The sequence below is a fragment of the Patagioenas fasciata genome, chromosome 8 (genome assembly GCF_037038585.1).
Source record: "Patagioenas fasciata isolate bPatFas1 chromosome 8, bPatFas1.hap1, whole genome shotgun sequence".
In the NCBI taxonomy this organism is placed as follows: domain Eukaryota; kingdom Metazoa; phylum Chordata; class Aves; order Columbiformes; family Columbidae; genus Patagioenas; species Patagioenas fasciata.
The window spans coordinates 37,671,184-37,687,540 of record NC_092527.1 but is presented as its reverse complement, the minus strand read 5'-3'; the positions used below and the strand labels follow the sequence as shown (position 1 = coordinate 37,687,540).

General features: G+C 36.6%; 1 protein-coding gene across 4 annotated transcripts in view; it reads right to left on the bottom strand.

Annotated features, from left to right (window-relative positions):
* Positions 1–167: 167 nt before the first annotated feature.
* Positions 168–16,357, bottom strand: part of WDR11 (WD repeat domain 11) — a 44,343-nt gene continuing 28,153 nt past the window's right edge. For all 4 annotated transcript variants that reach the window (XM_065843576.2, XM_065843577.2, XM_065843578.2 and 1 more), the window contains exons 17-29: positions 15,697–15,803; positions 15,086–15,200; positions 13,278–13,449; positions 10,990–11,098; positions 10,186–10,248; positions 8,891–8,956; positions 7,935–8,106; positions 7,574–7,669; positions 6,124–6,289; positions 5,470–5,567; positions 4,354–4,499; positions 3,333–3,412; positions 168–2,337 (exon numbers count right to left, since the gene is read on the bottom strand). In XM_065843576.2, coding sequence (XP_065699648.1) covers positions 2,180–2,337; positions 3,333–3,412; positions 4,354–4,499; positions 5,470–5,567; positions 6,124–6,289; positions 7,574–7,669; positions 7,935–8,106; positions 8,891–8,956; positions 10,186–10,248; positions 10,990–11,098; positions 13,278–13,449; positions 15,086–15,200; positions 15,697–15,803 — 1,548 coding nt within the window. In that variant the 3' untranslated portion in view covers positions 168–2,179. The remainder of the gene's footprint in view (positions 2,338–3,332; positions 3,413–4,353; positions 4,500–5,469; positions 5,568–6,123; positions 6,290–7,573; positions 7,670–7,934; positions 8,107–8,890; positions 8,957–10,185; positions 10,249–10,989; positions 11,099–13,277; positions 13,450–15,085; positions 15,201–15,696; positions 15,804–16,357) is intronic.

Genomic DNA, 16,357 nt, shown 5'->3' with positions numbered 1-16,357 from the left:
GTACTAATATGGAAAATATGACTAATACAGAGCATGAATAATCACCTCCTCTACTAAAACCAATCCTGAGCATTGTCCCAGTCCAGAAGGCAAAATGACGACGACACAATCTGCATTCAATCCCAGTACCACAGATTACTTTTTTGTATTAAACAAAGACACAAAGAGATTTTTAAAGTTTGTTTTTATTATTGTAGTGCAACCGCATTATTATCTAAATAAACTTTTCACTCACTCCTACACACTATTTTCATCATAAAGGTTTCAGTTGGGAATGCCGCGCCGTATTCCGTAACCTTCACACTTTGAAGTTTATAGAAACATTCAGAAGCTTATAGAAACATTCAGTATTTAAAGGCCTTTGCAATGTGTTGGTTTTTAAACATTATATTTATAAATCCAAGTGTATGCTAAAGCAGAGACCCAGAGACTCAGTGACAAACAATTCTTCATGATCTGTGAAAGAACAAGTTTGCGTGTGCTCACATTCACTCTGCAGTAGCCTTGGCCATGAGTACTGCTACCAAATCAAAGAGGAGGAACTGAAGAGTGATGTAGTAGTCAACGAAAGCCAGAAATTAGCTTTTTGTTAATTACAATTAATTATGCTCAACTCTGTTGCCCACCAACTGAAGGTAAATTTAATTGTGTCCTTACTTTCCCCAAGCTAAAGTAACTATATAAGCCTTGCCCACAATACCTTGAACAGAAAGTACATTGTAGCATATATAAGATGTCGAAAGAATAAGATACATTGCAGCTAAAACAGTTTTTGTTTAGAACAATGAAACTCACATTTTCAATTTGTATGAAAAACATCATTATTGAAAAGCCCAACCATCCCAACTGTATCAGAAACGCTATTTCAGATTTGAATTACAAGGTTTATGGAGTTAAAGAGATGTCCTGAAACTGGTGCCCGTCTAGGAAGCAATGTAAAATACTATCCACAAATACTCAAACATAAAGAGAATCCAATACACTATTACTTTAAGTAGACAAGCCATTAATTATATTCAAATGAGAGACCTTTTTACACAATATGATTCTTTTCACTGTTTTGTATTAAACTTCAGTATCTCCAGCGACCTGGTATGAAGAATAATCTTATTTTTAAGCCAAGACCACTTTTCACATGCCACAGTCTTCAGTTTGCAAGGGCAATTTAACATCAGCATCCACTGTAAGATTTCTCAGTCAATCAGTAATAAATAGAAAGGATACATCTGGCACAATAAACAATAATGAAAACGAGTACTTAAATACTGAAATACTGGCCAAAAATGAGAAAAGATGTTTTTGGTGGCATCCTTCAGTATCTGGACCATAAGATGTGTTACCACAAAAAGCATCTAATTAGACAGCCAACATTATGGATTTGCACAATGTGTTTTCTACCTGTTGTTAATTACACATTGAATAACAAACACAGCAATGACTGAATATTCTGCAGGAGTCTACCCGGCTGCTTTTGAGGTAGGATCTGCCCCCATCCTTCCATCCCAGGAACCAGCACAATTTAGTCCCTAAGGTGTGCAAGGAGTGCACACTTTAGAATAACATGGAATATAACAATACCTTAATTGAAAAACAGGACGTTTCACGGATTTTTGGAATGTTAGGAGACTTTCGTAAGTAAAACTGTTAAAGGTTCCATTCAAACAGTTATCAAAATGACAAGAGAGTGAAGCTATTTAAAACAAGAGGACTTTCGAACAGAAAATTCAAGTTGAGAAAACACTGTTCCAAGAAAGAATGGTGTGTTTTGTGATCTGTATTTATTCTTTAAATATATTTATATTTTTATAGTACAGATTGAATCATTTATACATACAACAGCAGTAAAGAACTATAAAGATTTGATTTTCAGGAGTAAATGGAATAGACTTTTACACAGGTATAGAACTCTTTCAGCAAATTTTTGCCTTCTGCTATAGTTGAAAAAGTTGGAAATACTATTGTTTAATTTTATCATAGGCTTCTTTCCCCTCTCATGAAAACGAAGACAATTTTAACAAAAAAATAAACATAAAACCGTTCTTAATCTTGCGTCCACACACATTTAACAACATTTGCTCAAATCACAGATATCAGCTATTACAGCGATTCAAGAAGAAGTATTTTCACGCAGTGGAATCTTAGTCCGAGAGAGAACCCACATCTCATCAGTAAGAAACTCTTACTCTTGTGTCACGTCCTCTTTAGGCTGTTTGAGCTCCATCAGTAACTCTTTCCCAGCTTCTCCTGCTTTTGAGGCAAAGTGAACAGCTGCCTGCTTAAAGCCCAGGAGCTTCATGCTTCTGGCATAATCTGCATATACAGCATGGATCAATTTATGTAAATGAAGCATTAAGGAAAACACAAATCCATAGAAAAATGAAAAAAATGAGAATTTTTTTCCTCCTCGCTGCTTAGCTCTCCCAAGCTAAAATTGCTGAACGTTGCTGCCAATTGTGCTAACCCAATATTTCTCAGCAAAAATAAAGGCAAAACTGTTGCTTTAAATTCTGCTACTGAATGCACATTAGCATTTACCAGGCAATATGCAGAGTGCTATAAATGAACCAGATACATTTCATATAAGTACCTACCATAATGCTACATCACAACTCGCAAAAGAAATTAAGAAATGGTAAGTATTTACACACTTATTACTGACTTTTGTACAAGTTGAAATCAGTGATGACTCCATAAAACACCATCAGGTATTATTTACATATGCATTATTATTTATTGAATATACCTAAACACCAAATTTGGAGCAACTGTTCAGAATTTCCAGAACACCAGGTTAGATGTACAGACTGTAGTAAGCAAAATTTTAGATACCTTTTAAAATACTTACTGCATTTTCAACTCATCTGATCTTGACCTTTAATTTTCTTTGTTTTCACTGTCTTGGAACTGACTCCTTCATAAAAGATTTCAATCACTAAAATGCTATGTTGGTGTACAGAGGGGTTCAATATGTGGGGATTTTTTTTTTCCTGAGGTACAGTGTTTGAAAGATAACTGAACCACTGATTTCACTACACAGGCGGGAATAATCATTTCCAAACTCTGTAAAGAACGTAGTAACGTATTTATTTTTTTCCACCTTTAGTTTGTTTTGCAGTGCCACAGGCCTCACAGAACACAGGAGGTAACATTATGGATTTATGCAAATGACACTTTTTCTCTTGTTTCCTTACACTTCCTTCAAACTAAACAACCAGGAAAATACAAACAGGAACTGCTGTTCCTGTGCAGCTTCGTTCATCTAACACTGGCTCATGTATACTCACTGTGTATGAGTACACAGATGCAAAAACAGGATTGCAGAAAAAGGATATTTGTATCATCATTAACTTCAAACGCCCCGTACTTCAGACAAGCTTCCACAAATAAAGCTGCTCTATCAAAGTACCTCATACTGTGAAATGGAAAAAGAAAGAGAATAATTTGTTAGGGCAGGTAAAGAAAAGTATTCCAGGACATTGCATCAAAACACTTGCACACAGGCTTCCTAAAATTTTACAGCGAGTACATGGCAGAGAACAGTGGTACCCTGCTCCTGGGCAGTATGTAGGAACAGGTCACACTGTCCCACGTCCCACTTTGTGCTCCCCTCGCACCTGTTCACCTGACATTGCCCTCTCCCCAAGTTTCTTACACCTCCCCAGCCTCCTTGCACGCAAGGAACTGACATTTGATGGAAAATTTTTGAAAGCTCAGATTACTCAGAAATACTCGTAGCTACTATAAGCTGTTACTGCTTTGTCAATAGGTGCTATCAATCTTAAAGCCTGTAGCAAATTAAATGCCAGCATATCTACTGAAACTGCAACAGAATCATCGGTTCCACCATACAGAAATGATGCACTGCTGAGGTTAAAGGTAGTTAAAGTAAAACATAAAATCCTAGAATTGTTTGGTTTGAAAAAACCTTTGAGATCACTGAGTCCAACCATTAACCCAGCACTGCCAAGTCCACCACTACCCCATGTCCCTAAGAACCTCATCTACGGGTCTTTTAAACCCCTCCAGGGATGGTGACTCCACCACTGCCCTGGGCAGCCTGTTCCAATGCCTGACAACCCTTTTTGGGAAGATTTTTTTCCTAATATCCAACCTAAACCTCCCCTGGTGCAACTTGAGGCCATTTCCTCTCATCCTATCACTAGTTACCTGGGAGAAGAGACCAACACCCTCCACACTCCAACATCTTTTCAGGCAGTTGTAGACAACAGTAATGATAAAACAGAAACAAACGTCAGAAATCAAACTGCAGAACCCTCCCTCCTCCTCAGCAACAAATGCTTAAATTACAATTTTAGACAAGACAAAATACAGATTGTGCTGTTTCATCTTTACCTGTGCAACATCTCTGCAACTTTCGTAAAGCACCCAAGTGACAAGAGGACCAGAATGGCTTTGGACTTCTGGTTGACTTGTGGAGAGCAAAGGTGATCTACCCAACGCTTCAACACATCAGCACACTCCTCCGAGTTCAAACGAACCTGTGAGAGATGGGAAAACCAGTTACGAATTCACAGCTGCTAACTAAAGACAGCACTCTACTTCTGGGTTTTTTTGTGTGTGTGTGTGTTTTGTCTTTTCAGTGAAATACTTGAAGCAGAAGTAAAAGCATTTGAAACTACCAGTTTTTTTATAAAAAGTACACATGCCTTGAGTGAATACAACACGAAGAAAAACTAGAAATATAAGGTATAAAAATATTCCCCTCAGATCACTCCACATTATATGTGATTAACATGATTTTTAACACAAGGCTTTTCTAAACCCTCAAATATCAAGAAATTAGAAATCTTTCTCCTTTAATGAACATCTTCATTTTTCTTAACACTTAGAAAATCTGAGTATGAATTTTTCTATACTTTTTGCAGGAAACATAAATTTTACTTAGAGACACTGAAAGACGATCCTTAATGAGTCCTGTCCATTATAATTTGGAGAATTAATTCTGTATCTAGGTACTTTTATTGCTATTGCATCTCCATAGCAAACCAGAAATCAATGTAAATCTATTAGGTTGGTGCTAACTTTAAAATCAGCACACATGCTACATGGAGTTCAGCACAAAGTCACTGCCTAATTACTTATCCACCTCAGGAATGGTTTTTTTTAGTTTATTATGAACTCAGTACTCTACAGGTACATGCAACGTCACGAACCACTGCTCAAATATTAGAAAATTGAGTATTCCAAACATTTTCAGGTCCCAATCTCGTTATTTGGATGGCAAGGGCAGACCTCTGCAGCCAAACGGCTGAAGAAGAATCCGTCAACACTGACTGAATACACGGGCTTGTTATAGCTTACCACATGGAAAGAACTCCTGATGATATTTCAAACTGATGCTCCAGTTTTTTAACTCCGGAGGACTTCAGCACCCTCATCAGCCTTCATAGCTACATACACTAAGCAGGTAATTTATGTTGGCAAACTGAAAATTGAGAAATTACATACCTTTGCAAGCCATGCCGCGCGATTCCATTCACCGTAAGTTTGCAAGTAGCGACAGGCATCAGCAGCCTTATCGATCAGACACAGCAACTGCACACCCTCTGGAAAATGAAAAGCACTCTGTATAATACAAGTGTTAATTGTCCACAGAGTAGAAAGTATTTTTTCCAGGCAAGTACAGACATTTGTAGTTTCTCCGCATGTCTTTGAATATTTCGGTCAATCATCATACGGTGAACATCTCTTGCATTAAGCAAAACTAACCTGCACATGTCAGAAAACACGTTTTGAAACAAGTTCAGAACTGGAAAGGAAACCAAGTCTGCATCTGTCTATAAGACACCAATTCTTAATTAATTCTTTAATTAGGGAAGTGGAAAATATGTAGCTTAATGTGCTCAGCCTCAGTAAACAAGCGCTAAGAGAATTACTGTAGAAATACATATTCCAATGAAAAGAAATAAAACCAAGCTGAATTTTATAACTGAGTTACTGATAATTTTTGTGTTAACTACTTTAGGTAGTGCACGCTATACCATATGCAAGACATAAGATCTATTACAATAGGACTTTCTCCTCTTCTGTCTCTATCAGCAGCCTTAATAAGATAAGAATTACTACTTGATAAGCAAACAGAAAATTCAAGCCCCATTTTACCTGCGAGCTTTCCATTGGCGATCATGTTGGTTGCTACCAGTTTAATGGTACTTTGAGATGGACCTGATGAGGTGACAGTTGTGACCAAGCAAGCTTTGAGTGAATCACAGTAATAATGTGCATTCTCTGAACTTGTTTCTAACAACAGTTGTACTGCTCTGTCAGTCTGGTATGAGAAAAAACATACATATAACTTTGACCACAACATAATGACTTTTATTTAAAAGTCTTTATATTTGTACCCTTTTTAAGACATAGAACAAGTAACAATGAAAGTTATTCTAAAAGAGGCTATAAAAATGTCTGCCAGCATAATGATAACTAAGATTCTATTTCAATAAGGCATCTGTAGCAAGGATAGCTTTTCTAGAAGAGGTCAAAGAAAAATTTAATTCAAAATATTTATTTCCTTGTTTGCATAAACTTTTGCAGAGCTATAAAAGGAACGGAAGCGTTTAAAATACACAGAGAGAAATGAAACTGTAAAGGTGCAGCAACTGCCCAGGATCTCAAGGAATGATTCAATACTTGATATTTTAAAACAGAGGTAGATTTCATCAATTTAAAATGTTAGCTACAGCTGAGCACCTAATCAGGGGGGTTCATTACACTGGCTGCAGACACCTGTCCCCAGGTGGAATGAATCACTGCAGGGACGATATCTCTGCCTATTACTAAAAGTGATGCGCCTAACTTCTAGAGAGGTCGATTTGGTGAGATCAGTCAAGCTGATGGCTTAGATAACTACAGAAATAACGAAAAGCCACATTAAATCCATATTAAAATCCAGCAGAGTGATTTAATAAGCTGGCATTTTAAAATTTCAAGAAACCGGCATTTTAAACAGAATATCTACAGACTGAATATTTCTGGCGTGTTTTACTGGTAACATTTGTTGACAGGCTTTAATGCACAGTGGCATAGAAATCATTAAAGTTCAAGCTAGTTGTTCCAAGGCTATTTTTTTGAAATGGATGCAGCACAACTGCATTAGCAGGGAAGGGCTCATGATCTAAACTGCAACAATACTCTTATCAGGGTCTCAGTGAGCAGCTCTGTACAGTGTCTCACTGCTCACTGCACATCTGCCAAAAGCTTAGTACATCCTTTGCTACCTAAAATGAGAGTACTAAGTGCAGGCTGAGTTATCCCAAAGATGTTAATTTTAGCTCTTTCTGGGAAACTCCAAATGTAATTTTTCTTTTCTAGTGACAAAATGGAAATAAAGTTTTTACAGGGTTCCCATGAAAATGAATTAGTCTGAAGAAGACAACACCCAATATTACCATATACAATGTCATTACAGAGAGTCTGCTGTGCAAAAACTATGTACTGGATGAATAAGGGTATGAAACAACACATATGAGTCAGACAAAACTTTACTTGAATAGGTTAAGTACATAAAATGGACAGGGAAGAAGAGTAAAAAATTCAAATATTACCCACAAACCTGGCCCAAGAGAAGAAGCTGATCAGCACATTTCCTGGTATGATCATAGGTTGATCTCTTCACTTCCTGGAGATTTACCCTTTCAAGTTGGAATTTCTGCACAAAGAAAGAGAAATACTTCAAATGTAAGACTACCACGAGAAATAAAAATGAGCATTTAAAAGGTACAGAAGTATTTTGAGAGTTTCTGGAACACCCCCTATTTTTAAATAACAGGGAGTGATTTAATCCAGAGTGGTATGTTCCTAATAAAAGTGAGATATGAGTAGTGAAAAGTTGTAAGGTAAGAAGGTTAAAATGCTGAGCGTTCGTTGTGCTGATGACATTCTTATTAATTATATTTTTGAACTCCTTGAAATACCTGGAAGTAATAATTTTCACACAGTATGTCATAGCAGATATCCAAGGGATTAACCAACTGCTCTGGAAGGACACCTGTGTCCGCTGGTTTTTCAGGCTTTTCCTGGGATAAGCTGTGCAAATAGTGGGCAGCAATGGTCCAGAAATGCAGCTCTGATTCATCCCCATACAGTCTGAGAAAACACAAATCAGGACGTGAAATATGTTTGTATTTCTTCATGTGACACATAAAAATATTAGACATTTAAAATATCTTCTTACAAAGACCATGCTTTCTTGTGGCCACCACAAGTACTTTGCATTGTGAATTGGACAAACTACATGAAAAGAAGCAGCAAGTACATTCAGCAAGTAGAGAAGTAGGAGATTGCGCAGAAAACTTAGAATAGCAATTAAGCCTAGTGAGTATTCAGCGTATAAATATGTGGATATTTATATTTTATTATCATTTTACTTATTTTATTTTTACACTTAATCACTACCATCTTCTTTCAACTACACAGAAGTTACTAAGTTTGAAAACATTTCTGAATATAGACAGACTAAAATTAGCTACAGTTTAGCCAGAAGAACAACACAGAACAAATCAATTTAAACTAAAAAACAGGCCTTCCCCTGTTTGCATATGAACCATTGTGCATTGTGAAGTTCTGACTCACATTTTTGGACATCGTACAACTCAATGTAATATAGTTATCAAACTGCATTTATGGAAGTACCACCAAGACTGAAGGAAGTTCTCTGCATCCAGCAAGCAAATAAAACTGTTTCTGTAGGGTAACATTTCAATTCTCTATCTTGAAACCACTCGAATATGTCAGTAACAAAGTACTTCAGGAATTGCACCCAGCTAAAGGAGAATTAGCTGAGTACTTAAACTTCAGCACATGCATGTGTGTTAACAGGATCAAGTTTGTATTAGGAAATAATCACTATAATTATCTGAATCTCTCCTACCTGGCAACCAGGAGACATCTCTGCAAGAGAGTAAAATCTGGATCAAGCAAAAGTTTCTTTATGTCACTGCAAAAGGAGAAAGCCAGAAATAAACTGTAAAATGCCGTCCAACTTGTTTTGTTTGGTTGGTTTTGAACACAAATGGGATATATCGCCTACAAACTGAAAAACAAAACCAAACCAAAAATACACAATCTCTTTTCTGAAATTAAAAAATGCATCTATCGAAACAATTACAACAGTAAGATGACATAATTTGAAATATAATTGATCTCAAGGTGCAAGTCAGTCTACCAGTTTAAATACAAACAGTGATGTTTGTCAGGAACACCTTATTCTTGTAGTAAAGGGAACCACCACAAGGGTGTACACAAAGCCATAAATTAGTGTGCAGTGATTCTACCAATTACAAGATTAATTCAATTACAAATAATTTTGCAGCTGTGTAGTGCCATAGCATGAGCTCCACATGCAGGAATTTAGGTTTTCTACATATGTTTCAGACTGGATAAAAATACGCTCAGTTATCTTTTCTATCCTACTAAATGAAAAGACAAAAGGAAAATGGAAAACCTCCAGCTGACTAGCTTTATATATAATTTTCATTGTTCAAATGGAATGACAAAATCTCTTCTCTTTGTAAGAAGAGCAACATGCACGAACATTACTATGGAAGTGTATCTTCAATACAAGATTCTTAGAATTGGTCGTCTTCATCAGAGCTTAAATATCTTAACAAAGCTTGGAGTATTTATGTATCGGTGTCCAATACGGTCTGGACCAACATCAAAGAACCAGACATCACTGTGAAGTACTGCCTAAAAATTTATGAATGCTCACTGGTCAGTTACAAATCACACACTAAGCCTAATCACAACTTTAACTGTTGTTGTCAGCTACTGCTATGATAAGTCAATGTTAAAAATTCAATACTGACTTCCATCAAGCTTTATACATCCAGAACAGGACATCTGGACTGTTTGGTCAATAATTAACAAACCACTTTGAGATAGTTTGCTCATTTGAAAAAAAATATATCTGAGATTGTATTGTGGCTTATTTTTAATTAGAAAAAATAGAAATGAAAATTTTAAAACTTTACTAAAGCACTACCTTTAAGATTAGATTAATAAAAATTAACTGTGTTTAAAATAAAAGCTGTTGTTACTCAAGCTTTTCTTCAGAGAGGCAATAAGCATCCTTTTTTCATTAAGCTGTGAATTGCCACAAATTTCAGGTTTTTGCCTTCTCTGAATTCCCTGGCTCATTCAAATATTAATAGGGAATATTCTTACTTGGACAATGAATTCAACTGCTCCTGAAGAAGGTTTTTAATATTTTCATTCTCTGGGTAATCACTGTATTAAAAAAAAACAAAAAAAGAAACAAAAACGTCAGAATTATCTGAAATGGAAAAGTGTTACCGGTAGGAGAAAAACAGAGGAACATATATGGAAAAATCTTTCACGTTCTTATGGTGAGCCATTCATGCAAGATTCTTTGTCTAGTTACTAGCTCCAAAATAGTAACGAGTGACTGGTTTTGCTTTCTCTCAACCTCAGAGTCAGTGCCATCAATCTTTCTCTTCCCACTTTCATTCATTAACCTTGAAATTAATGAAAATGACAACGCCTGGCCCAGTATTATGTGACGAACACAATAAAAGACATCAAGAGTTGCTCCTACTATGAGGTGAAGCGCAGCTAAGAGTAAAGACAGACCCATCAGTGAGACTTTCAATTATACTGCAGGAATCAACTCTGACTATTCTTACGTTAACTTCTTGAACAAAGAGAACACACAGTTGTTCTCTGAAGTAATATAACCTGTAAATGACATTAAAATATTGCCAGTACCTTAAAGGAGACCGCAGTTTTCAACAGCCAAGGGCTACTGAAAGTCAAAAGAAATAAAACACTTGCCCTTAAAGTCTTTTCTATTCATGACTTTTAGTAATAAATAGCGACGCTATTATTTTACTGTCCCAAAGAGTGAGGAAACTTATACATCTAACAGTTATTTGCACAGAAAGACTACTAAAAGATGTAGGATTTAAAACAATAATAATATTTTGTATAGAGACACATATTTCTTCTTACATGTTCATAATATCTAGAGAGTACTTCTCATTCCATGGCTGATGCAACAAGAATGCTTTTAAAGCTAATGAAGCCCTTGGAACAAGCAGATAGGGACACCATGCAGGTTCTGAAACAAAAGGAAAAAGATTCATTGTTGAGTGGCTAATGTGCAATAACACCCTGTTCTGTAACCATAAAATGTACCACCTTGTTTGCAAGCACCAGAAGAAAATCACAAATCACAGGCTTTTCATATACACAGCAGAGGTTACTAAATATAAAGGCTTATCTTGAAACGCAGGGAAAAACATTTCATGGAAGGTACAGCATTATCAACCACACTCAAATGAGAATTTCAGGACATTCCACATTGACTTTAACCATAGAGTCCTGGAATATATCATACTGGCATTAATTAGAGCTGTATACGATGATTATTGCTACTTCAAGGACATGCTGGAAAATAAGTACAGCTATACCAAAATGTAACATAATACATGTTTTAGTTTTGCTTTGCAACCACAGTTTCTACAGTATAATACAAGGATTAATACCCATTATCTGAAAAGGATGTGGTAAGGTTTAATACATATCTATATTAGCAAAGAAATAGGATGAAAATTACAGTTCAAGCTCTTGTCATGCAAATTCAGAAGTTAGTAAGTCTGTATTCAGTACAAGGTTTGGATGATATGCAGTAAATGTTACCCAGTGACTTAGGAGAAAAACAAGTACCAACCAGTTACATTATTAAATATTCAGTGATTCCCTGTACTTCATATGCACTGAATGATGTAGGAGTCATGTAAATGTGATTTTGTAATTAAAAGATTATCACAGTGCATAGGCAGGATACTTAAATCACAGGGAACCCTGGCATATCCTCATTTCAGTGTGCTTGGTTTTAGAACATCCATTTTTATAGCTTAATATTACAGAACATTCATTTGATGGTAAAAATAGCTGTGATAAATTATGTGTTGTCTCAAATATCCCGTATCACAGCTCCCCACATCCCAATTTTGTTTATTACATATGTCTTAGTCAGAATCTATGGGTTTTAAGGAAATATTATGAGTAAAGGCAGGATTGACCAAAGAGACCAAAACAAAAGCAGTTATTTGGAACACCAATAGCAAAAAATAGGAAAATGTAGCTTAGTTAACTATTTAAATAGTTAAATATTTTCATTCTGTTCTTAAACATGTGGCAAAAATGTCAAACAGCACTGTTTTTGCTATTCTAGAGTTCAGTGGGAATATCTATTCTGAAAAGCAATGAATCAGTCTACAAACTGCCTTTGATATCTCTGATTTTGCACTTTAACAAATGTTTCAAAAATCATGCAAAGAATATCAATGACATAGGTACTGATACCCAGTTGATGTACTGAGGCTTTTTAAGTCATCTTGCTAGACACCTGTACAAAACACTCTTATTTTGTTAATTTATGTTCCAATTAAGATATTTTAAAATGTAGTTTATTTAGGAGACTAAACGTGCACCAAAAAAACACCCATTCATCCCTAAGCCTACAAAATTTACCACTATAGGGACACCTAATCATCTACATATGACAATTCTGTGTTCTAACAGAAGCACTGAATGTTTTTATAGTCCACCTTCAAAATGAAATATCCAGCAGTCACAAAATCACAGAATCGACTGGGTTGGAAAAGACCTCAGAGATCATCAAGTCCAACTCTTGGTCCAACTCCAGTCCACTGACCAGATCATGGCACTGAGTGCCATGTCCAATCTCAGCTGAAAAACCTCCAGGGCCGGTGAGTCCAGCACCTCCCTGGGCAGCCATTCCAATGCTGACCACTCTCTCTGCAAAGAATTGCTTTCTAATCTCCAGCCTCAATTTCCCCTGGCAGAGTTTAAGCCCATGCCCCCTTGTCCTATTGCTGACTGCCTGGGAGAAGAGACCAATCCCCACCTGGCTAGAACTGCCCTTCAGGTAGTTCTAGAGAGTGCTGAGCTCACCTCTAAGCCTCCTCTGCTCCAGACTGAACAAGCCCAGCTCCCTCAGCCTCTCCCCATAGGGCTTGTGCTCAAGTCCCTTCACCAGTCTTGTTGCTCTTCTCTGGACCCGCTCCAGCACTTCAATCTCCTTCCTGAACTGAGAGGCCCAGAACTGAACACAATACTCCAGGTGTGGCCTCACCAATGCAGAGTACAGGGGAGGGATCACTGCCCTTGTCCTGCTGACCACGCTATTTTTGATACAGGACAGGATACCATTGGCCTTCTTGGCCACCTGGGCACACTGTCATCAATAGCAAAAAAGAAAATCAACATACCTATTAAGTCCTGCTCATCCATTCTAAAACACGACGTTTTCATGGACAAGTCTAGAACTCGGATGCACCCATCATCGGACGCCAGGACCACTTTGTCTGAAGTGCACCAGTCTACATCCAGGATTCGGAAATTCACGTTTCTTCCACTTCTCAAACTGCTCACCATTTGTACCTGGAAAAGTTATTTTTCATTTTTAGCAGGCTCTCTATCACACAGCGTAGAACTCTGTCACATGCCCACGAGGCAGAGCACCGAATTTGCAATAAAAGGTGAAGTTAGCCATAAATCACTTTAATGATGGTCTCTTCTGGAGAGTACGGAATTTAGAAACCTTGGAGCAGGGCACATGGTTGCCCTGAAACTGTATTTTTTCCCTACATGAGAGCTAAGAAAAGATCCTTTTGAGCACAGCTGTAGAGCTGCCTTTTTTGTCTTCTTTTCTGACAAAAAATCTCCACAATAAACAAGTGTAAATTTGCACCCCTCTTTAATTCCAGTCCCTGATCTAGCACACATGCATCAGGGTGGAAGTGAACTTCTTATTAATTAACCCATGTTCTTCATAAACATACCCTATCTTGATAAATACTGAACTTGTCTAGAAATTCATTTGAGCATACTACTAACATAATATTATGGGAATAGCATGATTTATTGTCCACAAAAGAGATAAATAAAACCTTCTAAACTTCACTTAAACTATGGGTCAGTAGTTTCCTTTTCCTTGTTCTATAGCAGAGCATGGAGTTAGAGAGATACAAGGTACAAGAGCCCCAGAGCACAATTACTCATAGAACAGAGGAAATTAGAGGAAAATGTGGAAATATGACATAACTGGTTGTCGGTTAAAGCGAAGTTCCAAGGAGAGGATTATACGGATAATAGCACTGAGACTGCAAAATATTTTTACAGATATTCTGAAAGATATATGGCTGAAAATGTGAATTAATTTTAAATATTTTAATGTAGGAAACTCTTTGCCTTGTCCCAGAAAAAGAGAGGGAACAGCTACACAAGGAGTATCCTGTGGCATCAAAACTATTTAAACATTATTCAAGGAGCGACTCATGGGTTAGTATTCTACTCTGCCTACATAATTCACAGTTGTTGGTCATATCTGCTGGCCAACTCTTATCATCAATGGAGGGTTACATGTTGTTCAAATTAAGTGTCTGAGTGAGCTGGTGATCACTACAAAGTGAACAGAAAAAAATTCCAATTCCCACTGCATACCCTCATACACTGCACTTACTCCAGGGTGCTAAGTTATGACAGCACAATTCTCTTTCCTTCCCCATGGTGCTATAATCCCCTGAATGACCTTTAGAGCAAACCCTGGAAGATGTGTGAACATTACTAAACAGAATTTTTTAATAAGATGAGAAACTAGACAATGTTAATTAACAAGTGTCTAACTATCAGGCATTCCCAAACAAATTAAACCCATACTCTCGAATATGCAAAGAAGTTAAGACACCTGCAGTTAAAAAATCCCTTGTCCACAGATTCAATTTTAAGATTGAGGACTCCCCCTTATATTTTCAATGGCTGCCTCAAAAACATTACAAAAGAATAACAAAGTGTATCTCAGAGACTTTGTCAGCTTTATGTATGAAAGGTACTTTCCATTGATGACACCTTAAAAATGCTTTATAGGAACTAAAAGTCTTCAGAGAAAAGCCATAAAACTTTATTATACAACTATCAGCAAGAAATCATGACCAAGTAAAACTTAATCCCCAACGTCCTGATTTTCAGAAGGAATATGTGTATTTTGCAAAGAAGTATTTATCAAAACAACAAACACCTCCTTTGAGTCCCAAATTTCTGCTCCATCGTTGTACATGGCAAGAAGTTTATGATTTCCTTTCCCTGGGGCAAATCGTATCTTTTTCACCCAGCTTCGGTGTGTAGGAATGCCCCTAGGAAAAGGACAAGAGTAGTATCAATAATTCTATACCTAATATTGTGGGTAGTTAAATGCCTCCACTAATGTTGCAGATCCTGACACTGTACAGACTGAGGAGGAGAACTATACATACATATATATATATATATATATACACACACACACATACATAAATGTCTATCCACATTATAATGAAACCTAAAAAGATTAAACACTTGAAATAAAAACTACACCGCTTAATGTTTTATCAGACACATTGCAGATTTAACATATGGATATTTAGCCGTTTGAAAAACTTGGATAAAATGTTACTCCATCTGAAAATACGGAAGATGAAATGTAGAGTATTGTAACAAAGTAGGCATTTTCTGAAATTTTATTTCGAAATACTCGCATTTTTCACTTCAAACAGCACAGGAGACCTCCTACAGTGAAGGACAAAAATGAAAGGGAAAAAAAATTCTAACACTCATTATCTCATGTTTATTAGACTTTATCTGTATTCATACCTGGATACTCTGGCTTTCAAATCCCAGAAGTTTAGGTTCCCATCAACATCTCCAAGAACCAGGATATCCCCTTTCCAGGCAATGCATGTGATGCTGCCCATGCTCCCCTGGAAATATTTAAGAAGTAGAATACAATCTTGTGATTAACATAGCTGAACACAGGAACAAACATTTCAACTTTAGGGGTTTTGTTCGTTTGTTTGTTTTTAGTATTATATGACATAACAGATCAAATTCCACTCAGTTAAAACAGAAACAATTTTATTGAATACAAAGATTCATCAAGTCAGTCGTATTTGCTTCAATCTGCTTTAAAAGACATTTTCTTGTAAGAAATATTGGGTTCTCTGTCTCTTGTTGCAAGGGAGCACCAACACCAAAAAGACCTCATTACACACAACACTAGCGTACACTAAAGTAGGAAACAAAAATAAAATCATTCCTATTTGTAAGTTAAATTTATCAAAGCCTTCAAGAACGACTGAAAGAAGAAAGATTGTGCTTCAGAATAACTGGAAAAAAACCCAAGTTTAAAACTCAGAAAAGAGCGCTCTGGTCTACTCTAGTCCTCCTATGACATAAGTTAAAATCTATTAACAGCACACAAACACATTTCATTAACATCCTCTTTGCTATTGAAGTTTTTTCTATATGCTTTACT